At 39.7% G+C, this 26,199-nt stretch overlaps 1 protein-coding gene across 6 annotated transcripts in view; it reads right to left on the reverse strand.

Moving 5' to 3' along the window:
- Nucleotides 1-895: 895 nt before the first annotated feature.
- The window catches only part of Cpeb4 (cytoplasmic polyadenylation element binding protein 4), a 61,978-nt gene continuing 36,674 nt past the window's right edge, over nucleotides 896-26,199 (reverse strand). Inside the window, exons 3-10 of one of the 6 annotated variants that reach the window (XM_006245978.4) lie at nucleotides 25,957-26,007; nucleotides 16,552-16,575; nucleotides 14,826-14,999; nucleotides 11,467-11,556; nucleotides 11,024-11,142; nucleotides 8,748-8,862; nucleotides 6,336-6,517; nucleotides 896-5,188 (exon numbers count right to left, since the gene is read on the reverse strand). In XM_006245978.4, coding sequence (XP_006246040.1) covers nucleotides 4,961-5,188; nucleotides 6,336-6,517; nucleotides 8,748-8,862; nucleotides 11,024-11,142; nucleotides 11,467-11,556; nucleotides 14,826-14,999; nucleotides 16,552-16,575; nucleotides 25,957-26,007 — 983 coding nt within the window. In that variant the 3' untranslated portion in view covers nucleotides 896-4,960. The other 5 variants (XM_006245979.4, XM_039085883.2, XM_063268952.1 and 2 more) reach the window with 5 other exon arrangements.

Genomic DNA, 26,199 nt, shown 5'->3' on the forward strand with positions numbered 1-26,199 from the left:
ATGGACAACGGAGACAGCTCTGACAGTGACTGATGGGAGCCTGAGCTTCCCAGGGCGGTTTCAGTAAACTGTGAAGGCAAGTCTTAGAAACTGCCAGCTAAGAGAAGCTGAAGCTCCTGCAACCTAGAATTCCTGGGGCAAAAATACGCTGTCTCGCCCACTCCCCACCACTTCCAGAGGCTGGCTTCCATGCTGGGGAAAAAAACTGAGGAGGAAAACATCTTGCAGTCCATTTGTCTCCTGCCTTCCTGCTCTTGAGGACAGTGCATCATGGGAAGAAAGTACAGATACCTTACTTCCTAAACAGGGCGTCCTCGGGGTATGCTTTGCTGTAATTTATCATTGAAAACTTAAATGTACCTTAAAATATAAATATTAATGCATTACAACACTCGGTAGTCTACATGAGCCATGGACCAGATAAAAGCCAGCACGTGCAGCTCCTGAGCTGTGGGATTATAACCCAGAGACCATCAGTCTCTCAAAGAACTCAGAGTTCAAAGACAAAGGAGACTTGTTTTGACACCAGGGATGAGGGTCAGTGGCAGCGCATGTGCGTATTGTGTGGGAGGTGCTGGGCTTAATCTCCAGGAGGGAGAAGAGGGAGAAAGAACACTTAGATTGCAGGCTGACACAGCCCACCCCCAGACACCACACACCATACAACAGCACAAGAAGAGACAGCAAGGCCAAAGACACTCTTACAACCGACAGCTCTTACAACTTCAACTTCCGGAAGCCAGGGATGCCTGCCACGAGCATCACATGACTAAATTCTTTTTCACACTGGTTTGTTTGGCAGGGCCCAACAGGACATTCCTAGTGTTTTAAAAATGTTATAATCCCAACGAGGGAGTCTACTTATGCTAAGAAGAAATAAGTATAGTGAAAGAAATCTGAGTTAAAAGTTTTATTCATTCAACATCTCACATTACAAATATTTAAAAATTATATGCATACTGGTATAAATAGTCATTTGCAAACTATTTAATAACATTAATTTTCCACTAGCACTTCAACAAATGAACTCTTTTAAAAAAGGAACTGTGTTATATAACTTAAGAGTAGAACATACAAAAATAGGAACTTAAGGTGAAAATGACTTTAATAAAAAAATGAATTACCCTTATTTAAAATGCTAGAATAAATACTACAACCTCCCCATACACAGTAAAAACTATATGGAAATTCAGCCAAGTAGTACAATTAACTGACACACTTAAATAACGCTGCCTTCTGATAGTGTGAGCAATACACTGGGAAATTAGGGAGCAGTAAAAACCAGACACCCACTTGCTAAAAGTTTCACTTCCAAAAAATATAACAAAAATCTGATGAAATTATAAAAACTAATTATACTTTAAATTTTAAAAATATAAAAAATAAAACAGTTGAATACAATATTGTCCCAATTCTTACAATGCTATCAATCACAGTAGCTTTAAAATAAGATAATAAAATAAAGCAAATGACCAAAACCTCTTTTATTCCATTTTTAAAAATAATCTCAAATTTACATTAGTAGAAAGATTGATTTCTGATTCTTTTCTTTAGAAACACCAGCAAGAAAGAGGATTACTCTTAACAGTAGAAAATGACATTTTTTAATGTCTGCAATTAAAAACAAAGAATTACACTGCAAAGATCTTCCAAAGTGTGAGATAAGTATTGCACATAACTGGAGTGAGCTCGCCACAATTCATCACATTCAAGTTTTAAATCACCTTTTAACAGAAGATTCGACTCTTCAAAACAAAAGGGGTGAATTATCAAGTCTTTCCAACAGCACTCTCATAAAATGCTAAGTTCATTCACTGCAAGTTTTATTTTGCATTCTGCAGAGGTCTGTGTATGGAGAAGTAAATATATTATACCAAAGCCAGGGGATGGGGATGGGGTGGGGGGTCCTTTACATAGAAAATAATCAGAAACACTTTATTTTACATTGCAAAAATAACCATGTAATTACTCTGTAACTACATTGTAAATACATGGCTGGTGCCATGCTAGTGCGCTAGAACTACATGCTTGGTAAATTGAAGTGATACCCTAAAACCTGTAAACTAATTACATGTTAATAATGTTTGAGTTACATGGTAACTCCCAACTACAATCCCATGTAATCTGAAGGACATGTAATCATAAAGTTCAGAGTAATAGATAATCATTGTTTATGCCCTGTAAAGAAGTGAACCAATCATCTGTAAACACGCTTGTCACACAATCACAAGGAAATATTAGCAGAATAACAATTTCTTACATTAGTCATGCATACTAACATTACACACCTGTCCTGTGCCAGGCGATCTCGTTTTATTATATAGAATTTAAAAGAGCAGACATCTCTGAATCAAACAGGTAACATCAATTAATTAAGATTAAAAATGATTAAACATTCACCCAAAATGTCTGCATTTTATGAATAATTTAAAAAACTTAGTAAGAAGCTGTAGACAATTTTGTGGTTTTAAATTTCTATCCTATGGTTATGCAGTTAATCTCTTTTTGAGGAACTACAGTGTTATCTTGTCATTTTCATGCGAATTTTTTCCATTAATTTGTGACTTTACATAGACTATTTCTTAAATTATAGGTACACCAGTAGCTGGTGCTGGGGAAGGATGTTTAAGCAACATGCTTTCTCTTCTCTGCAGACTCTAAAATAGCATTGCCAGTGCACAACATTCATAATTTAAAATGTATGCAGAGCACTGAAATGTATAAAAAGCAGAATATAAGAAAATAAAATTTATTAAAATTATTTATATTAAAAAATGAAGTATATGAAGATCTCTCAGTAATAAAAGTACAAAAAGCTACTCTTTGCAATATGAAAAATTGAGGTATTGCATAAAGAGATATCCCGTCAGTGAAAAGTGTGCCTAAAAATGTTCACTGTTGGAAAAACAAGATATACAAAGGTAGTGCATAACAAATATACATCATGTGCATGACAAAATAAGTCAGCTACAAAACACTGTACCGAAATTCAGCAGGTCATGTACAAAGGGAAAAGTATTATTCAAAGCTAGTCCTCAAGCAGTGATATTTCTTGTTAACTCATCACACCTGTTTACTGAGTAGGAACAGCACGATAGCACACCCCAAGCCACCTACAAGCATTAAAGGAAGAAAGAGGCAAATGAACATTCCAATTAGAATCGCGTAGTTCAGGAGAAAGGAAGAAACGTCCCTGACCAGCTACGAGAGAGACAGCGCCTCCACCCCAGCTGCTTCGCTGTTCTGTTAGCAGGGTGCTCCTGCGAACAGTGCTCCCTCTTTCTTTGTTGGACTCTTAGACAGCAAGTGCCTCCCCCATTTTGACCTTTGGAACGTAACGGGTGTAGCTCATTCAAGCCTGTGTTAAGAATCAAGGGCTGCTTTTCCTGCAGACAGCACTGCGGGCAAGTCTTTGGTTCTGAAGGATCCAGGATGGTACTGTTAGGCAGCACAGCTAGCAAGACTGCACTTAGACTGTTGCTCACTGTGAATGCTTTGCACACTGATGTAATCCTTTGAACTACGGTAGGGCATTACGAAGAGAATGTCAATTAAACCAAAAGTCACTTCCATGACCAGGGCTTCAAGAGACGGCTTTACATTAGCCCCCGAAGCAGACTGTTCAGACATAAGAACATCTTTCAAAGCTAGGGTTGTCTTTATAATAAGCATGCATTACTTGATGAAGTTGGCACTTCAAACACTATGTCCCATGCTAAGTTCGGAAAGTGTATGTTATTGTACCTTATAGGAAGAGCAAGATAAACATACGGACTTTTGCACAGATTTACACAATTACTTAGTTCAACAGTGCAAAACACTTTGCAACTACTTGACTTTTTTTTTTAACCTTTCCCCCCCACATTTTCTATGTTACAACTAAATTACAGGATTCCAAAGTAACTTCAAATGGAAAACGAGGCCAATGGGCAGCTGGTCTGTATGTTGTTTTGAATCTTCCAGTTTTGGCTACAAGTGTAGTGTAACACGAAGTCAAAAACGATATCCTTGAGGTATGTCTACATGTGTTGTTTTTAATGTCAAAATGGAGAGCAAAGGCTGACACCTGATGACTGTTAGTAAATTAGGATATAGAGTTTATATATAACAACAAAAATAAAATTTATGTATTTGTTCTTCTGTTTTCCCACCAGACATCATTAATTCTAGCTTTGGTAGGTTTCCTGGGGCTGTGATTAGGAAGTCAGTTAAATAAATAAGCACACTCCCCTCAGTAGTAAAGTCACCCAATTCTTACATTCGGAATTTTAACAATTATGTCAAAGAAAATAAACTCAGCTGGCCTACTTTATTTTTTCTGATGTATGAAGGCATTTGAGGCATGGTCAAGCTATACTCGGCCTCAAAGCTCTGACGGTTACGCTGCTCAGTCTTACTCATGCATTCGCTCGCTCTGACATACTCTTTCCTGTTAATAACTGCTAACTTCCTCCACTGCTGTTACAGAATAGAAAGGGACAGAAGAGAGAGAAAGAGAGAAGGAATGAAAGAAAAGAAACAAGAGCCCTTCCCTGGGGAGACTGTGTCAGAACAGACAATAGTGTTACTGTTGGTGGTTATCGCAGTAAAGTTTTCTTATATCATTACCAGCAATTAAAACCCCAAAAATATTGTCTCATTTCTCTGTTAATATTTCTCTCCTCTAAGAAAATGCTACAGCAAGTTTGGATCCTCTTGGCCTCCAGCAAAACAAGAGAATTCAAACTTGCATGCAACATAATGGCAATGTGAAAATGGAGTTGGAACATACTGTTTGCAGTGACACGAGAGTCTACAAAAGACCTATGTTGTAGGTTGTTCTTTTCATTCTACGGCTGTTAGTTACACACTGCTGCACAGGCCATGCCAGCGTGAAGAGGCTGAGGAAGAGTCGGAATTAACAGAAGAGGGCACGCACTTCTTCTGAGGCCTGCAAAGGAGCCCTGGAGTCGTTCGCTCTTCAGTTCCAGCGGAATGAGATATGCCGAGGGCGGTCGCCACCTTCCTTCACCAGGGGCTTGTGGAATTCTCTGCCAGCACGAGAGTGAATAGCAGCCCAGCAATATTCACAGTAATACTGCAGACAGGTAACATTAGCACAGAAAAATGGAGCAAATTTCCCCCCGCAACGGGCCCCCTGACATTCATCACACAGCTGGTCGTCCAAGACATATGGCTTAACCTCCACCTGCATTGGAGAGAGAAAGGGGAGTTGGCACTTCAGAACCACGTGCGTGCACACTCTCATGCTGTGCTCGACCTTCCTGTGCCAAGGCGCCACGGGAAGGAGCAGTGATGCACCTCACTCACAGCAACGAAGATCCGCCATTTCAAATAGCTTTTCCTAAGATAGTTACACCTACCATTTAACATGCTTATCATGTTAAAATAAAGTCTCAAACAAAAAAAGGCAAAAGAATTTTATCAGAAACTATCATTACTGAAATTATAATTTAAGCAAAACCATCTATGCACTTCCTTCTTTCACAAAATGTGTACTGCGAGGTTCAATGGCAAGGAGATGCCTGATGTCTGCCTCGGAAACGTCTGAGTGGTTGCTGGGCCTGGCTGGTGGTTTAAGTGTGTACATCTTAGGTTGCAAACACAGGGCTGGAGTCTGGTACAACATGATGGGGCTCCCTTTTCCCTTTTAATGAGTAGGCTACTTGAATCTAAAAGTGAGGGGTGACTTTCCGGCACTGGGCCTGAACCAGTGTTCAATAGGCCAGCTGTTATCTGAGTCTTTTGGGCATTAGAGTGACCTGGTCATTACCTCACCAGCTACAAAAGATTGGCAACGCTTGGTCTTGGGAGACTCCTGGATGAAACCTCCTAGGACTTGTTTAGATGAGGAAGGGTAGCTAGGCTTTAAGTCTCACATTGCAGAGGATCTGGAGAGGGGCTAAACATTGACCCAGGGATTTCACTGTAGAAAACCAAAAGTAAGCATTTCTAATGATGCCCTCCCAGCTCTGAAGCACACACTGACAGGGAGTGTGACTGGAAAGCAGGAGGCATGTGACTATGCTACAACGAATCCCACACCAGTCACTTGTAGCTATAGCACAAGCTTCCTCTGTATCCATATCAGGGAACGACCACAGACATTGAGCACACATGACCTGAAACAAGGAGTATAAAACACCACTGGCTCATGCTAACAGCTCAGACTGAAAACAGCACAGTAAAAACCAACCAACAAAGACTGCAGAGTACAGTGCACCATGTTGGCTGCCAGTATCAGTCCCAAGGGGAGTGCCAGTGTACATTAAACACAGGTCTTACATTAGATGGTGTACCATTTCTAGAACTTTCCAGACACATCCAGAACTTACCCGTTTATCTATCTCTCCATGCTGCAGCTGAACAAAGCGAGCACTGATAGCAGCTATGTAACTCTGTTGATTAGAAAACGCTACTCGTCCAGCTCCTTTTGGGTATTTGAGCTCTGGGTCAGTATCGATTCCAGCATAGCAGACGCCTCCATACAGCCGGTCCATTATCATTGCAAGCTCCACTAGAAAGAAAGGGGCAGAGACACTTACAATCAGGCTCATCTGGCTTACCTAACGCTTCACCAAAAACATTATGTGAGCTCTGAGTGTGTATCATTAGTCATTAAATCCAAATCATTATTATAGTAATTTTCTGCTGGGTGACTGTTTGAACTGCAAGCTGGCTGGTTTACAATGTGCTTTCTTAATTTTCACAACCCATGAAATAGCTAGTAATTTTCTGAGAAAACTGAGGCTCCAAGATGAAGGGTCTGTCCAGGTGACAGGCCTAGGTCTGGCACCTAGGTTTGTCTGCTTTGGCCTGCTGTCATATCTGTACTGGTTTGCAAGGAATTGATTCCTATAAATTGAACATGAGAAGGCTAACTGGGAGGTTCTATGGAGGCCCTCTGCCCTCCTCACCATCGGAGCTGTGCCTTTGTTTACACATAGCTGTTCACTAGCACAGCTTGCACTGGCTGCTCTTTCGGAGAACCTACGTTTTATTCCCAACACCCACGTGGCAGCTCACAACTGTGCAGTCCAGGAGCATCCAAAGCCCTCTTCTGGTCTCTAGGGTCACTGTACACACACCGTACACACATGGTGCACAGACATACAAGCAAGCAAAACACTCATATGCATAAGATAGAAATAAACAAAATCTTTAAAGAAAAGGTACCTGGCATGGGTGGACAGCACTTCTGCCAGAAGATAATTTCTAATAAATGAAAATTCAGTGCCAGGTGTGGAAAAGCTCCCTATGAGTTACTGATGATAAGAGGTCCAATAAACAATAGACAATAGCCACTGTTCCTGAGCTGTCCACATAAATAGACAGTAACCTTTATTGCTGAAGTGACAACACACTGGCTAGTTTTCATAGTACTAGAGAGTGCTGAGGGCTGATGGGAGAAACAGCCATCAATGGTATCACACAGCAGTGAACCCTGGACACTACAGCACCAATCTGTCAGACAGCACGTGCTCACTGGTGCCCAGTTGTAGTACGAGGGTAAGGGGATAACCAACTGCTTTGGGATTGGATTTGATTCCGTTTGCACAGGAGGGAATTCATGCCTGGTACTGTGAACCTGGGCAAAGCCTACGGCTTAGAAGGTCATAGGCCCAAGGGGAACCTACCACTGTTGTCTTCCTAAGTGTTGTTAAACTGCCTCTCAAAAGTTTGTTTCTTTACATGAATTAGTGTTGCCCTCCACCTAGCCAGAGACGCTTGGCTCTGCAGTGGGCAGTGCAGAGACTCATAACTGGCCACAGAAGGAGAATTAGTGACTATTGAGTGCTTAGTTCTGAATGGGACATCTGACCATCTGTCCCCACAAGTCTCAGGGAACACCCCGGAGGAGGGCACAGAGAGAATGTAAGAGCATATGGGGAAGTACATGGAAAACGCTGTCTCTTGGGCATGACCTGGGCATTGTACTCAGGAACTCACTATAGCTGTGGTCACCTGCATATGCTAAGCCAACAAGACCAGACAGCAGTTCCAGCACAGAGCATCAAGTGGACTCTGTGGATGACAGAAAATGAAAAAAGAAAGAAAAAGAAAAGGAAAGGCCATAAGAGGAGGAGGACTTGGTAGAGGTGCTTGGGGGAAGCCGGGTGGATATGATCACAATATGTTGTTTACATTTGTGAGATTGTAGAAAATAAATAAGACACTGTTTTAAAAACTTGAAATAGTGAATGTATCTTCTCCATGAAATGTTAAAAACATAACACTTTATTTTAATCTCACTATACTCTTAAACCTCAAGTTATTTAAGTCAATTAGAGATGTAATTCCTTTGTAGTTATTATTCTAAAAACACGTGGGGCTGCAGCTATATTAAGAGTTCAGTAAACAGTGGCTGAGAAATTGGGGACATGGGAAAGAAACCCTACACATCTCAGCAGAGGGCTTTGGATTTCCTATAAAGGACAGTGGCACGAATGGCATCATGGTACTGCACTTGGGCACTCTGCATCAGTCATTTCATTTCAATCCTCAACTCTATCAAGTCATGCACTGTTGATTCCATTTAATACGTGAGAAAATTGAGAATTAGGAAAGTTATATAATGTCTAAGTTTACTCAGTTATGAGTCAAAAATAGAGCACATTAATTCTAACCCAAACACTTAGACACTAGAACTTCTCTCTTTCACATTAACAGCAAGCTCATCGGGTATTTCAGCTGAAGATCTTATAGTTCCTGCTAACGACACAGGGACTGTGTCTGTTTAACTGTACCAGCTCGTAATGGTCGAGGAACACCACCAACAAATATCGTTTTCCGTGGGTCAAGTGGCTGTGAGCCATCCATCACAAAGTCACTGTCACTGAGATTCCAGGGCCGGATCTGCACCTACAGAGTGTGTAAACCAAATTGGTCAATCCAAAAGAGTTCAAAATTATTGCAGAGTATTTTACAATATCCCTATCTTATCACAAATCAATACAGCTGTAAGACCAAAGTCTTAAAAGCAGCTTCCCTGCCTCTCCTTGCAGAGTAAGAATATCGTGGAGTGTTTACTTACTGAGAACCAAGCCCCTCAGCACATCACACATCTCAACTGCCTACGGTTAGTCATCTGCTTGTCAGGTTCCCCAGCCTTACAGGACCCACATAATTTAAATGGAATAGGACTCAGCATATTTCCAGGAAGTGCAGATTTACTGTTGATACTCATGAATCTATTACACCGCTTCAAAACTATTTCAAAGTAAAAATATTGCTAATATTTGCAAATTTTTAAAAGATTTATTTATTTTTATTTACTTGGGTGCTAGAAACTGAAGCCAGGTCCTCTGCAAGGTTAGCGAGTGCTCTTAACCAGCGAGCAGTGTTATGTTCATAAGCACGTTAGCGTCCATAGGCTCCATCAGAATAGTAAACATCCTACATACCAGGCTGACTTCTCTAGGTACTGTGAGTGTGTGACTGTCTTTAGAAAGAAGGTCTTACCATCAAGTTTTTAGTGGGTAGCCAAGAACAATGACAATAGCCTGTATTAGTTTTGGGGTCTCTGAGACCCCAACTAATAACTCATATGGGGGGTAGTGGTTTATCCCTCACCTGGCATTGAGCTTTTGTCAGATAACCTATGGTTCCAGGCAGGAGCACTGTCCCTCTGTGTAATATAACTCTAATTCCCTCTTTCTCACTATGTCTGTCACGTGTGTGTGTGTGTGTGTGTGTGTGTGTGTGTGTGTGTGTGTGCATACACATATATAAATGCCTATAGAACAGTCTTGAAACTATTTCACAGTAAAAATATTGCTAATATTTGAAAAAAATTTAAAGCTTCATTTAAACATTTTAAACTTATTTAATTTCTTAATAAATAATTCAATAACTTCATTTTAAATTAAAAATGTATTTAAAGATTTATTTCCATATGCTTCCAGATGGTTTTTCAAATACCCTCAGTGTTAGTCTCCTCCAGTCTCTCCTCCCTCCCCGTCCTCTTCTGAAGTTCTACTTTCCCACTTATGGCCTAGTAGGCTGCTGGGGAAGAGAAGTCTGTCAGCAGCCTTACCCAGCTGTGAACCCTGTGAGCTACGATAACAACCTGGCAGATTTTCCATCGGTGCACTAGTGTTATGCAATATCGGTGCACTATTGGCATAAATGTTATGGAGTAACCAACAGCTTTCTATTGGACTTAGGGCCTACTTCATGCCTGGTACCATTACCTAGGCCAAGAAACTGTAGCTGGGTAGGTCACTGGCTACCAGAGGACAACTTACTATAATTCTGCTAAAGGTGCATAGTGTTGACCTGCCGTCTGAATATTTACCCTCACACCTGTAGATGAAGCAAACCCCGCTGCTCATCAGAGAAGCCTCTGTATGCAGTAGATGGTGGTCAATACAGAGACTCACGGTTGTTGAAGTGCCATGAATATGTGACTGTAAAGTGTTCAGGAATGGACATCTATCTCACATTTCCTTACCCCCAAAAGGTTCAGAAAGCAGGAGTGGAAAGACTGTAAGAGCTGAAGTTGAGGATGCTGCTGAAAAGAGTGTCTTCACCAACTCACAGCAGTTGTGACTGCCTGCACACGACCAAGCCAGCCACCATTCCAACATGGGGAGAGAGATGCTCATAGGACCCTGCCCTTAAGGCTTTTGGCAGATGTAGGCTACTGGGGGAGGGACAGTCTGTTTTTTCAGTAGCATGGCCCATGTGCTCTAAAGGATGGCTCTACTGCATGCACACACACACAGACAGCACTAATTAGACTCAGTAAGTTACTAGAAGGAGGAGGAGGAGAAGAGGATGAAGAGGGAGAGAAAGAGGAAGAGATAGCGTAGTTGGGAGAAAGATATAGTGGAAGGATCTTTTCTAAAAGCTGGAAGGGGGTTGGTATATATTGTATTCATGTATAAAATTACCAAAGAATACATAATAAAAGCTGTTATGTTCAATTTTCAAACATAAAGTTAAGTAGAAATCACAAGTTTTTACAAGCAGGTGAGTGGAGGCATAAACAAGGGGTAATTTTATGCTAAACTACACTTACTGGTTTATCCTTGATGGTTGGACTTGACACACACAGGTACAGTTTTCCATCTTCTTCAATGCACGCATCAATGAGAGCCTGGACAGAACTTTCATCTTGAAACAGCAGGAAGGCATAGCCTGGGAAGGAGGAACAGAAGATGAGACCTAAATGCTCCCCTCCCACCTTTGTCATCCATAGGGCAATTAGAACACCATTAAGGAAGGGAAAAAGACTAGAAAAAATTAAAACAACATTCTGACTACTTGGTAGTATCTGGAAACATCTTGTAGTGTGTAATTAAAATTGAATTAAAAGTATATTAGGTAGAAAATTTAAAAACACATTTAGAAAAATATAAATTTAACAAAAAATTTTGAAGTGAAATAAACATTTATGAAAACATTCCAAATTAGACACTGTGAGAATAAAATGTACTTCAATATTGGAATCTCAAGAATTACCTTTTGGTGGGAAATAAGATTTGCTCTCTGCTTTATGAGGCCAATCCACAATCAAAGGGCCAAAGCGACGGAAACTAGCCGTGATCTCATCTAATGAAAAACAAGCAAACAAAAAGGTAGTGTTAGTTTTAGATGGTTTTTTTTTTTTTTTGGTAATATAAAATCACTTTACTGTAATGAAGTCACAAATAAAAATATCCTGTAGCTAGAGTAATCCTGTGCCCAGTCCCAGAGTCTACTCGAGTGTCTCAGTGAGCGCCCAAGCAGTCAGAACACACATGCTCGAGCTACAGGGCTTCACTTAGAGCTTCATGTTTTCACTGTTCATCTCATTTTTATACACTTATCTGGCACAAAAAGGAGAGCAATGACAGGTAAAACCAGAACGCAACTAGCTTTCTCTCCTGTCACGGCTCATGCTCCCTCCTTCCTCATCACCTCGTGACTGCCCTTTTCTTGTTCTCCCTGTAATCAAAATCCAACAACAGTAGCAAGAGCTCCTGCATTACTTCACATTCACATCACACGCAGGACTTGGCACATCTACCTTTGAGGTCTTCCTTCTCCTCTCCCTCCCGCAGGTTACATACATATATGAATCAATACATCCATCCACAATCTTTTACTGACATTATGCTTATAATTCCCAAACACTACCATTGCTAAAGCAATGTTGCTTTCTTTTGTAACTCCGTATGTAGCTTCCATAGTCAAGTAATCAATACTGATTCGATTATTCTGCAAACTCTTCATGTGGATTTGTATTCTGCTTCTTCGTGACCACTTCCATGCTATCTATCCCAAACACAAACGATGCTGGGTCACTTCATCATTAATTAGACACAATGATCTTGGTCACTGGCTTCTGCCTGGTTTCTCTACCAAGAATCCATTTTCTTCTCTGTATTTGATTTGTACTTTGCAAGGAATAATGCGTTACCTACCAACATCCTGCTGCATTAGTCATGCCATCCCTTAGAAGGTACCCACTGAGAGATCAGTAACCACCATGATGGCTGCCAAGTGTTGATGATCTGTTCCCATTGCTCCTTCTGCATTTGCTCATCAGTATTGCACAGCATGGAAGAGAGCTCTCTTTCTTTTCTAGTTGTTTCTTATATCTGAACACACCGTTACTCAACAGGTTAAAATACTCCAATTCTCTCTTTAAGTACTGTGATGTTCTATCTATCTATCTATCTATCTATCTATCTATCTATCTATCTATCTATCTATCATCTATCTATTATCTGCTCGCCCCACCACTCCCTTTCTCTTCTCTCTCCTTTCCTGAGTGAGCCAGTAGGAGCTCCCAGGACTTTCTGACTTTTCCCTGACATTTGCACTTCCATACTTTGTGGCTCAGGAAGATATGCCATATCTTGTTTTCTTACCTTACCTCTAGAATCATGTCAACCTATAGAATGCTTTTTTAAAATGTTGCCTTGGTTCCTTTTAAGAGCAAAAAGGAAAACCCACATGCTCATAACTAGAGGGTATTCATTATTTCCAAGTCTTCTTCAGTAGACAAAGCTGGGAAATAAATGAATATGCATGCCAACAAGTGTGTTTATAACTAGTTTGCACCTATGTATTACAGAAGCTACATACTTTGATATTTCCAACGCCAATGTCTCATGGTTTTTCTTCCCTTATCTTCATCTCCCTCCAGCTGTGAAACGGTGCAGTCTACTCTGTTCTCCCTGTTTCTGCAGTGCATTTACCTCACAGGAGGCTCACAGGAGATTGCTGCTAAGCTAACTTGGGAGTTGTATGGCTCCTGAGTCATTTTTCCTGAGCAAGTTGAGTTAGATGGTGAGAGAAGAATGAACTATAACTCTTGCTAGGAAAGGGAGAGCCTTTATTTGTGTGACGAGAAGCTGGAACCCTCCCAGCTTCAGCTTAAGAAGATTAAACCCAAATGCAACAAGCAAGGCTTTCCTGCCCGAGAGGAGGAGCCAGCCCTGAGGGCTCACGGCCCCTCTCAGGTGCTCCAGCCCTGAGGGCTCACGGCCCCTCTCAGGTGCTCGAGTGTTTCCCAGACTACAGCAGCGAGTCAACTTTACTGCTTAGGAGCACTGTCACAGCACACCGGGCTACCTGACTTGCTTGGATTGTCCAAGGACTAATTCTGGGTTTGTTCCGGTTTCAGGTACAAAGCTTATTCAACTTCACACGATCTGCTTCTCAACCTACATCCCACGGAACTCTGCAACTGTGCAGACTCCAGTACTTTTCAAGCCCTCACTCTGAGGGTGGTGTGGACGGGGGGGGGGGGGGGGGGCAAATGGAATGGACATTGTGGCAACTTTCTCAAGACATTTAACAAGTGTGTTTGCTATAACCTCCAACCTTCTAGAAGTTTGATAAACTTGATCTCAGTCTAAGTGACAAATGACTAAATATTTTTAGATCTTACAGACTGACAGAAATTTATTCTATATTCTTGAACATGAATTAGTCTATTTCCATCTAAGAAACCAAGATAAAAGAAACAAAGAACTCAAGGCTGTATACTTGCTGGATGGTCTGCCTCTGTCATTTTTATTTGTGTTGCTGAAACCCAGAAATGAACTCATTACTGGATAACTAATCCCTCCCAACGTTGTCCTGGTTGTGGACTCAAGTCTCAGCTCAAATACAGCTTTCCTAAAATGAGTTTCCTTAGCCACCCAAGCTAAGAAGACCCCTTGCATGTTAGCCCTCATATCACTGCTTCCCAACTCTGTTCTCTGACACCTTCTCTTATGTTTGCAGACTTTGATGCGCCTTCCCCCACTAGAATGCAGACTCTACAGACAGGGGTCCTCCCTCTTATTCACATCTATAACACACTGAAGAGCAGTGCCGCTCTCTAGAAATGTCTGCTGGACACACACACACACACACACACACACACACACACACACATTTTTAACCACTTTTAAGAGTCTCCTTGCACAACTATAAACTACATTTTTTAGAAGTTCACACTTAATCTAAAATTTAAAATTTTGAAACAATGAAAGGCAGTAAAGAAATAAAAACAACAACAACAAAATTAGAGAAAACAAAACATGGCAGGTAACCCCATGTTGTGTACAATAGAATCCTTGGGAGATCTTCCCGGGGGTCTTCCCTCTTTTCCATTGAATTTGGCCTCCAGCTCATGCTCACGGTCCTGCTCCTCCTCCTCCTGCACCTGACCTTCCGGTAAGACAGCATTGCGGCTTATTACCACAGGAGGACAGGAGAACAGGTGAGTGAGACTCAAGAGTCAGAGCAGGTAAGACGGGGGCTGCAACAACAGCAAACCCTAGATACTCCTTCCCCATGGGCCACAGAGTGGCATGTCTCCAAACAGTCCTTGCTGAACATACCTTCGTCAATGTCAGGAGGCAATCCACCCACGAACACCTTGCGGGAATACCGTTCCACTCTCTCCCCGTTTTGGTGAGTGAAGCAGTGAGGCGAGCCCAGACCACTGTGAAGAGGCTGGTCCCCACGGCCATCATCCAGGAACCCATCCTCCATCGGGAACAATGAAGACTGACCTGGAGCAGAAGGCAGAACAGAAAGCTAATAGAAAAGGCCCTTGCCACTAACTGTTACACACACCAAAGACGACTCGAGGCGACAGAACTGCCACTTCTATTTGTTCACACAGGACCACTTACGCTCTTGACCTGTTACCACCTTAAGGTGGACTGCTTTAGAGAGACTGTATGTGGTTAAGCAGAGGGCTACTCAAGTATCCCACAGGAATGCAGAAGCTTCAGAACGTGAGTGAAATGGAAGCCCAGTTAGAAGAGAGTACTCTTTTGAAACCAGTTGGCAGCAGACTGCACTGCCTTGGCAAGTGCCCCATGGCAACCTACACAAGGACACGGAATATTAAATTTAGCTATAAAATGCTGGGCACCATAAATTTCTTTAATGGACCAAACTATGTAGTCTCTGCACACTTTCCTAAGAATGTACTTAAAATGAGCAAGTCAGTTTAAATGAGCACTCATTTTAGTTTACCTTAAGTAATAGGATATAATCAAAGCCCACTCAATGCTGGTACCCAATCAGCTTCCAATCTTATAGCATTTGCGATCTGAAGGCATGCTAACGCTGAGTGCTTATCAGCTTACCACGGACGTCATCTGTTTTGAAAAACTATTCTAAAAACTGAAATTCCAATCATCTGGAGTACATAAGAAAGTAGACAGACTAGACACACCAATGTGTTTAAGTCTCCCCATACTTACCTGACAGGAAATAGAAACGTCTGTATCAGAGCAGAGCACCGAGGTGCAGACTGCTGACTGCTGTTCACTTTTAGGTGTTCTCTGAGGAACTGTCAATGGTCCTCTAAGAGTGATCTCAAGTCTCTTCCCTCATCGGAGCGCTCACATGCTCTTTGGTTACCTCAGTTGTCAGTCCCATTCCCAAGCACAGACAACAGTGTTTCTGTCATAAATTTATCCTATATGCTGTCAGTAAATTATGATTCAAAATAGCTCTACAATTGGAGATAACTTTCTGAATGATTTTTTTTAAATCACATTTTTAGTCTAAGTGACTCAATGGTCTTTATAAAACAGCAAAAGTATTACAGAGAAGAAAATTAAGTTTAGCTAGGAATGTCTAAGAAACGAGTCTCTAGAATCCTTTGTTTTTTTCATGAAGCATTTGTAGAATTACTTATTTATTCAGCCCGTCATATTTTAAACTAAATACATGTATATGTTTACTTAGTAAAACAAGCTCATGTAGGTTACTTAAGTATAAATGACTCTCCAATTAGTGAGATAATTTTCAGACAAGTCTAGCCTTTAAATATTCAAATCTTTACAAAAATTCTTAAATTCCTCTATGGAGTTAAAAAGGCAAATCTTTAGCTATAAGTAAGCTAAATATCTAATATAGAGAATTTAAATCCAAATTATCAAGCTCTCTAAGTCTCCTCAATTAGAATGTCTACAGCTCTAGCTACAACGCAGATTCCATATAGGTCAAGCCCAGCCACTGCCCTTCACTCCTTCCCCACAAACTGGGTAAGCCCAACTCTCTCTATACAGAACTGATACATTCAAAAGTGAGAAACATTGATGTTACCTCTCCTTCGCCCATAAGTCCTTGCTGCATGTCAAATGAGAAGAAAAAACAAAACAAACAAACAAACAAAAAACAACCTTTCAAACATTGTCAAAGAATCCACTGAGATTTCATCTATGAGCTTTTGAAATGGAAAGATGGCCATATTCTTTATATTTCCTGGGTTATGTATCAAAGCCGGTGGTGGTCAGTTTCATGCATTTTTAAAAAGAACTTCAAATACACTATAAATCTTTACTAAACCTCACTTGTTTTAAAGAAAACCTTTGGCTGTAGTCACCATCCGTGAGCCAAGATACTGTGAAGCTAGGCCGTGTGTGACATGATCTACACCAACTGCCACTATGTCCATTCTGTTTTCTCTCAGACTCCCATGCTAACAATTTAGTAAACATATCAGTGTTTAATTCATGCCTTTTCACCATTACAGAATACACATTACAGTATTTTTATGTTCATTCCAAATATAAGAAAATGATAACTAATGAAAACTTTAGGCAATTTATATATTGACGTTAGTCAGCCATTTTGTACCTACAAACAAATGACCCAGCGCCAAGAAAAAGAAACCCTTCTACCCAGCCCCAAATGTTCAAAACTGAAGGTTTAGCATTCCGTCAGCAAGTCAGTTGCAGTTCAAAGGAAGAGAAAAGATAATTAATCGAATCCACAAGAAACAGCATAAACTTCAGACAAGAACTTTTGAGGAGATGCTCTCTCCCCAGAAAACCTGGCACTGAAGGCTTATCCTGTTCTAGGGCCTTGGCACGACTCAATAATTCCTGACCTTGAGGTCTTGCTGAGCACAGTGGATAAGACAACCTGAGGCTTTGACCTCAAGGAACTACTGATCTAGTGTGGGGTCACACAGAATTTGTCATGATGATGACCCATGCCTATGTCTACTTTTTACCTACTTTCATTTTCCATGGTTTTAGTTGCCAAGGGTACATCTCAATTTGAAAATATCAAATGGAAAAAATCTAGAAATACAATTTATAAGTTCTGAGTAGCATTATGCAAGCTGGTATGAATCATTTCTTTGTCCAATGTGTTTCTGCTCAGTGCTACCTGCCTGTTAGTCACTTCTAAGATATTTTTAGAAAGGCTATATTTATATAACCTTATTAGAGTGCATTTAAAATAGTTTTCATTATTGTTAATTTCTTACATACATCATCTATAATATGTATGTATGTATGTGTAGAAGAAAACAGTATATAACACAACCATTACCCTTGGATGTCTCTGGAGAACATAGTTCTACTGGTTACGGAGCACATGCAGCAGAGACAGAAGAGAAGAGTATCTAGAAGTACAGGGCGCGACAGAGATGGAATCTAGGTGAGATCCTAAAGGAAACCTGCAGGAGTATCAGGGCTGCCACGCCACAGGCAAGCAAGGGTGCTACTGTGTTCAGGAGAATGTAGCACGAGTGAGACTTGGCTGGGGACTGGGTTTATACAGAACACTGGGACACACTCTTCAGTTAATGTCACTCTAAAAACTGCCAGGACTTTCACTTTTAGTCTTCTAGATTCAATACAAATCAGTTTAACTCAGAACTACCAGGTGAGTATTTTGCAAAATAAAATTAGTTTTCATACAAAAATACCTTTCTACCATTACTGCATAGCACTGGAGTCCGCTGAACTGCTGGGGTGAATGGCCTCTGACAGCGCCAGGACTTTCCCCAAGGAAAGCCTGCTGGGTGCTCATTTCAGCACCTTCCCAGCCAGCAGGTAATGAGCTACTTTCCAACTTACCAGGCAGAGGTTAGAAAGACAAGTGACATCACAGAAGTGGGAGTCTGCCTCAGAACATTCTATTTACATAACCACTTCAAAGACAAAGCAGTTCGAGAAAAGAATGACTCGGGAATCTGAGTTCTATCTTTAGAAGTAGATTGATGCTACTTCAATTCCGGGGAAAACAGATATTTAAAAGCATGGCATTTAAGAGCTACAAAGACAATATGAAAACTCACATGGCTCCCATTTAAAAAAAAAAACAAAAAAAAAAAAACAAACCTTCAAGAACAGTAAGAGCTACAGATAAATAACTAAAGTCTCTACAACAATCTTCAGATTTCTTTATTTATATACCACAAATCAGGTGGTTAACATACAGGCATTTAGGTTAAATTCTGGGATTAATGTTTGAAAAGTAATCAGACACCTTTTCTCATATTAAGGGAAAATAGGCTGTAGGTACACAATATTTACAACTATAAAAACTTGAAAAATTCAAACAAAAAATTGGTGTAAACTAGTACTGAAAAATAATGATGTTTGGAACTCAAAAATGAGAATGTCCTTTTTTAATTTTGACTTATATTTTGTGTATGTGTGCATGTGAATTTTGACATGGGACATATATGGAAAAGTAAGCAAACTGTACTTTGATGAACATGTCTACAAACCAGATCCATGTAGTCATTGAATGCTAAATGGTGCCTCTTCATATATATATATATATATATATATATATATATATATATATACACACACACACACACACACACACACACACATATATGTATATATATATACACACATATATATACATATATATGTATATATATATTTTTTTCTAATGTTTCTTCCTCACTGACTCCAAGTTATGTTTGGAATACACATTGTGATGAAATACTTGGAGCACAGACTTTCCAGGGGAAAATGTCACACAGATGTCTAATCTCATGATACAAAGTCTAACGTGTCATTTAATGTTTTACAAACACTGAGGGAGTAACAAGGGGAACATTACCAATGGCAAACATGTTTTGGGAAAGTTCTGATTAAGTCAGCCAAAGTACACTCTGCTAAGAATTTTCTTTTCCCCAAATTGCTAAGGGGCCAACTGGTATGATTTTTGAGACACTTGCTAGCTAGTATTGCTAAGTAAAAGCCTTCCCAGTCTCCATTAGAGTAGAAATGAGTACTATTTGTGTGTCTCTACTTTTACTTTCATTGGGATTTGGGATTATAGAGTTGTTACTGATTTAATGTTTAGAATTAATAAGAGTCAAGAATAGTAAAGCATGCTTGAAAAATTGTGGTCATAAACGTCTCTAACTTCTGAATCCATAATATCACATCTATTGATTAGTGCTTCGTTTCTAAAGTGCCTCTACAGGACTGATTACAAATGGTTTTTCACAGAAGACATATTCAGTCACATTCCCTCAGTAAAATATTCCATTAGTCTGTGGCATAGAATTACAAAGAAGGCGCAGAATAATTGATTTCTCTCTCTGCACACATTTCATTATAAAGGTGAGTTACTATTTGTTTCTTAATAAGCACCTCACTTGATAAGTTCCTCACTTGAAAGTATCCATACTAGAATATATTTATAAAAAGAAAACATCTATTATGTGACCCTTTTTAAAATGTGCAAATACTACTGTATATATGTACTAGCACAAACACACACATACATATACATGTAAAGATAAAATTCAAAGATCTGAAGCTTATAGTTATTAATCTGTTGACACTATGTCTACATCCAGTCCAGCAAAGATGCAAAAATAATACTCTTAAGTGATTTTACGATTAGCTTCTAATTTAATAAATTCACTGTCAACATTAATTTACATACATAGCTGGCAATTAAAATTTCCTATGTCACATTAGTTTGTTGTAAAGTAGCATTCAAAACTGTACTCTGCATTTTACAGCCTCCTTTTCTGGTAGATTTCTGCTGACACTCCAGGCAAATAATCTTCCTATTTCATTCTAAAAGCCTATCATTAAGAGATATATCTCTGATAGCCTTTAAAAGATGGATCTCAACACACCTTCTCTGGAACAAGCACAGAGTTGATGCTTCTAAATGAATAGACACCATCAGAGGGGAAAACCTACACGAATGAGTCCAAACCCTCACGTTCTGCTGTTCTGGATTATCTTGTGCCCAAAGTTCATCTTTCAAACAGTTAATTCTAAGGACTAAAATAGTGGAGAACAGAGAATTGAAAATAAAAATTAAAGGAAAAATGATAGAACAAAACTACAGACTTCTCTTTTTTAGCAGTGACTACTGGTTTCCTTCGATAAAATTAAACTTCAACATAGCGGATGAATACAATTACTCTTTCAGTCAACATTTAACTGAGTGGTTAGCTAAGCCACAGAGAAAAGCCTAGAGGGAAGTCTGAGCCAGGCTTAGCACGTTTACTTAACTGAGAAACAAAGTTCAAGCTTATGTTTCTGGACTATAAAACATATGTGCTTGTTATATAAAATTTACTCATAAATTCATCCATTATGGGTTGATATTTTCTCACACCCACATTTATGTGCTGAAGCCTTACCTTTAAGGACTTCAGAATATGATGGATTTTGCAGATATGGTCTTTAAAGAGGTAAAGTTAAGTGAGGGCATTTGGTGACCTCACCCTACATGACCTCTGTCCTTTTAAGAAGAAAGCAGGATGCAGATGTATAAAAAGGTAGGGCGTGTAAGGAAAAAGAAGCCATCTGCATACCAAGAATATGTCTCAGAGAAATAACTCCTGAGTATTCCTTGATCTCAGACTTCTAGCCTCTAAAACTCCCAGCAAAGTGACTTATAGTCTCCACAAGTGTGGTGAATAACTGATGTTAAGTCATTTAGTCTGTGTGCTTATTACTGACTCTCAGCAAACCGGCACACTAACATGGCACTCAAAAAGTAGCTAGAAAACTTGGGTCTTTAAATACATTTAAACCCAAGAATTCCCTCCAGGAAAAAAAATAAAAATAAAAATGACCCTTCTATAATCATAGAAGCTAGGTGTATAATAATATACTGTAACAGTATTACTGAGGTTTTAATTATTATCAGTTGAATTACACTAGCTCATCTTTGAAAAGTCACTAATCCATGAAGGTCACTGGAGAGTATGAAAATGAGTTTAAAGCAAGGCAAACAAGAAGTCAGGGTATCTACGTATAAGTGAACCCTTTTATCATTGTGCACACAAATTCCAATGTCATTCCAATCTAAACTACCCCCAAATGGGAAAGGATTCTTCCCCCTTTTCTTTTTATTTAGTTAGGATTAAACTTATTTCCTCACCTAAAGGGCTTATATCCAAAATATACAAAGAACTCAAGAAGTTAGACTGCAGGGAGACAAATAACCCTATTAAAAAATGGGGTTCAGAGCTAAACAAAGAATTCACAGCTGAGGAATCGAATGGCTGAGAAGCACCTAAAGAAATGTTCAACATCTTTAGTCATAAGGGAAATGCAAATCAAAACAACCCTGAGATTCCACCTCACACCAGTCAGAATAGCTAAGATCAAAAACTCAGGTGACAGCAAATGCTGGCGAGGATGTAGAGAAAGAGGAACACTTCACTGTTGGTGGGGTTGCAGACTGGTACAACCATTCTGGAAATCAGTCTGGAGGTTCCTCAGAAAATTGGACATTGTACTACCTGAGGACTCAGCTATGCCTCTCTTGGGCATATACCCAAAAGATGCCCCAACATGTAACAAAGACACATGCTCCACTATGTTCATAGCAGCCTTATTTATAATAGCCAGAAGCTGGAAAGATCCCAGATGCCCTTCAACAGAGGAATGGATACAGAAAATGTGGTACATCTACACAATGGAGTACTACTCAGCTACCAAAAACAATGACTTTATGAAATTCATAGTCAAATAGATGGAGCTGGAAAATATCCTGAGTGAGGTAACCCACTCTCAGAAAAACACACATGGTATGCACTCATTGATAAGTGGATATTAGCCCAAATGCTCGAATTACCCTAGATGCACAGAACACATGAAACTCAAGAAGGATGACCAAAATGTGGATGCTTCACTCCTTCTTTAAAAGGGGAATAAGAATAACCTTGGCAGGGAATAGGGAGGCAAAGATTAAAACAGAGGCTGAAGGAACACCCATTCAGAGCCTACCCCACATGTGGCCCATACATATACAGCCACCAAACTAGATAAGATGGATGAAGCAAAGAAGTGCAGGCTGACAGATACCAGATGTAGATCTCTCCTGAGAGACACAGCCAGAATATAGCAAATATATAGGCAAATTCTAGCAGCAAACCACTGAACTGAGAACAGGACCTCCGTTGAGGAATCAGAGAAAAAACTGAAAGAGCTGAAGGGGCTTGAGACTTCATATGAACAACAATGCCAACAACCAGAGCTTCCAGGGACTAAGCCACTACCCAAAGACTATACATGGACTGACCCTGGGCTCCAACTGCATAGGTAGCAATGAATAGCCTAGTAAGAGCACCAGTGGAAGAGGAAGCCCTTGGTCCTGCCAAGACTGAACACCTAGTGAATGTGATTGTTGTGGGGAGGGTGGTAATGGGGGGAGGATGGGGAGGGGAAGCTCATATAGAAGGGAAGGAGAGGGGCTAGGGGGATGTTGGCATGGAAACCGGGAAAGGGAATAATATTTAAAATGTAAATAAGAAATACCCAATTTAATAAAGATGGGGGAAAAAAGATAGTGAACTGATGAGGGAGCAACATTTAAAAAGTACTGGTTTGGGTTATTTATCTCAATAACAAAGAAAAAACTGTGTTTACCCCAGGCAGACTTTACAAACTCATCTTAGATCCTTTGTTGTTGTTGCTCCCTTTTATAAAATTTTAGTGTTCATATTCTTAGCCTTAAAAAATGAATGATTTTAGTATGATGTCCTATGTGTCTGGTATGATGATAAGTGATTTAGCTTATTAATCTTCAACCCTGCGAGGTGGGAGGTTTCTGTAATTCTAAGTTTGTCTCCATTCAACACATTTACTCCCATATGTTAGAGTTCCAAGATAAATACATCCAAAATCTAACCTAAGAACCAAGCTACCAATGCATCAGTGTAGCAAGATCAGTTTATTACAGCAGTGGTCCATTCACAAGACTGCTGCATAAACATGGCTGAAGGAATAGCCAACACCTACACCTAAGTCGTGCTGGAGGTCTCACTGCCCTTTTCTAAAAGCCTCTGACTTAAGTAATCTGTTACAATTATTTCACTTTGTATTTTAATTATGTATATTAGTTTATACACATGAGTGCAGGATGGCAGAGGGGTTGGATCTCCCTGGAGCTGGAGTAATAAGAAGTTTTGAGCCCTGGGTTCTCTGCATCCAAGCCATCTCTCCTGCCCCACTTAAACATCTTCTGGTACGTTTGACTTTAATACTGGAGAAGGAGTGAGTCTTGCGGTTTCACTATCTGGTCTAACCACAAGTTTCATTCTTCACTACAAATGAATAAACTAACACTGGGTCACATACGACAAAAGCTAGTTTGTTGTGCCCTCTGAAGTGGATACTATACCTGAGACCATGGATATCATGACCTCACACGCTCGCGTCTGCTTAAGGAGCTAGAGTTTCTTCTTTTTTATATCTTTTTAATTTTCTTCATCTTTATATCTTTTAGTTTGAGATGTTATTAATGATATGAACCTCAGTCAGTATACTTTTATAATAAATAAAACTTCTACATAAGAAGCAATGAAAATAAAGTATCTGGCCTCCCTCTATTGTCTATGAATCAATACAATTTCAAAACATAAATACTTGGGGGACAAGACCGTCTTTATTATTTTTTGTTTTTTCTTTTGCCAAATAAGAGTAACTGAAAACTATTAATTAAAAAATAAATATTAATTGGAAAAAGATAGGCATAACAAAAGAATTTTTAAAATTTAGACGTGTTGATCTTTAAGGAAAAGCTACTAGAGAATTTTTCTGCACTTCACGGAGATGAGTCCTAGAGGCAACTGACCTGGCCAAACAACTTCATGAGGTAATTAACACAAAGAAAAGCCAACTATTGTGCCTGGGGTCACTCAGCCATATCCCAAATCTCAGCTCATGGTAATTTCCAGTACTTGGACCCGAGCCTGGATCTAGTTTATCAGAAAAGGTAAACCTTGCTCTGTGGACGGGATGTCCTCTTAATGCCATCACCGTTAGGTGGTAGGTCGGTAGGTTTTAGCTTAGATACTTTTGTGTTACTATATTATACTATGAGCATGTTATGATGGTTTCTGCCAGTATAATATGGTAGCATTATTTTATAGAAGACGAGGAAGAAGATGAAGGCGAAGAAGAAGAAGAAGACGGAGACGGAGAAGGAGAAGGGGAAGGAGAAGCAGTAGGAGAAGGAGAAGGAGAAGGAGAAGAAGGAGAAGGAGACCATGACAACAACAATGATGATAAATGTCTGGCACTGAGCATAAGGAGACCCAACTTTGATCAAAGATGAGGTTTTAATGCACTATTCAGTTTCCAGAAGAGCTGCTGGGCCAAGCACCTCTCATTCATCTGCTTTCTTGTTAACTTTTTGGGGGTGGCTAAGAAACCCATATTCTACACAGGTCACCATTTTCAAGAAGTAACCAAAAGGAGACTAATTCTAATAATCCTTTTCAATCTCTTGTTTACCATGTGAAACAGACAAGGTAGGTTTTGTTGTTTCTGTTTGCTTGATGAATGATGGATACAGAAAAAAGTAATTCTTGGACAGAAAATATTAATAGAGATTTGAAATTAACAGAAATTTAGGGAAGCAAAACTTCAGGAATTGGAAATATGGCTCAATGGTTAAGGGTGATTCCTGCTCTGTCAGAGGACCTGAGTTCAGTTCCCAGCATCTACACAGCAGCTCACAACAGCCTGTATCTTCAGCTCCAAGGACTCCAATGTCCTTTCTGGCTTCTACAGGAACCCACATATATAGGACACACACATATACAAACAAACACACATAATAAATCTTTAAAAAAGGATTTCTGCATTCCACCTATTTATTCTAAACTGTGATACTGAAAGTATCTATGTCTTTGAAAGTTCTTTAATTCTGTGAGTAGTTGCCTTGGCCCTCCCTTTGACTTTAATTTTCTTCTGGCATGTACACATAAAAGCAGGATTTGTGGGCACATTACTAGTGTTTGGGTCAGGGAAGGAGACTACAGAAGGAGCTATAAAGGCTAATACATCTTTCTTCATGCTCTCTTTGATGGTAAATAATGAATGGCCTTCTCTTTGGAGCATAAAGTACTGTGTTTCTTGGGCTGCCTCTTTCAGGTTCTAAGTTTCTGGTTACCGTCTCTTTTCATTTGCTGTACAGAAGCTAGAATCTGATGATGGTGGCCTGTCATTATGGGATTCATACTCACTCTTCATTAATTTTAGAATGGAGAATCAAGTGGCTCACAGTAATTTTAGAGAAAAGTTTCTATCACAATTTTGAGGGACAAAAATTATTGTTAAAATAGGTGATTAAGAGCAATCAATAAATGTCACTACAGAACAAAGAGTGCCACTTTTGCACTTGCTGAAGCACAAATGCTATCTTTTCTTAATCTAATACTAACTTCAGGTTTGTGCACTTCACTAGGGTAAATCAATTATCACTTACCATTAATAAGCAGAGAACTATCGGATCCTGGGTATGAATAGTTTAGACGACCTGAAGGTAAAAGAAGGCCGTTTGTTACTAATTTTTTTCATAGATAGTTTAAACTTAATCAATAACAGAGTGGAGTTGGTGGGTTCTAATATGCAAAATATTTACAAATCTCCATAATGGGACATGAGTTTGTTGTTCTAAGGAACATAGCCAATCAGAGGATGTGTGAAGCACCGAAGGGGAAGCCTGAAG

The sequence above is a fragment of the Rattus norvegicus genome, chromosome 10, assembly GCF_036323735.1.
Source record: "Rattus norvegicus strain BN/NHsdMcwi chromosome 10, GRCr8, whole genome shotgun sequence".
Taxonomy (NCBI): domain Eukaryota; kingdom Metazoa; phylum Chordata; class Mammalia; order Rodentia; family Muridae; genus Rattus; species Rattus norvegicus.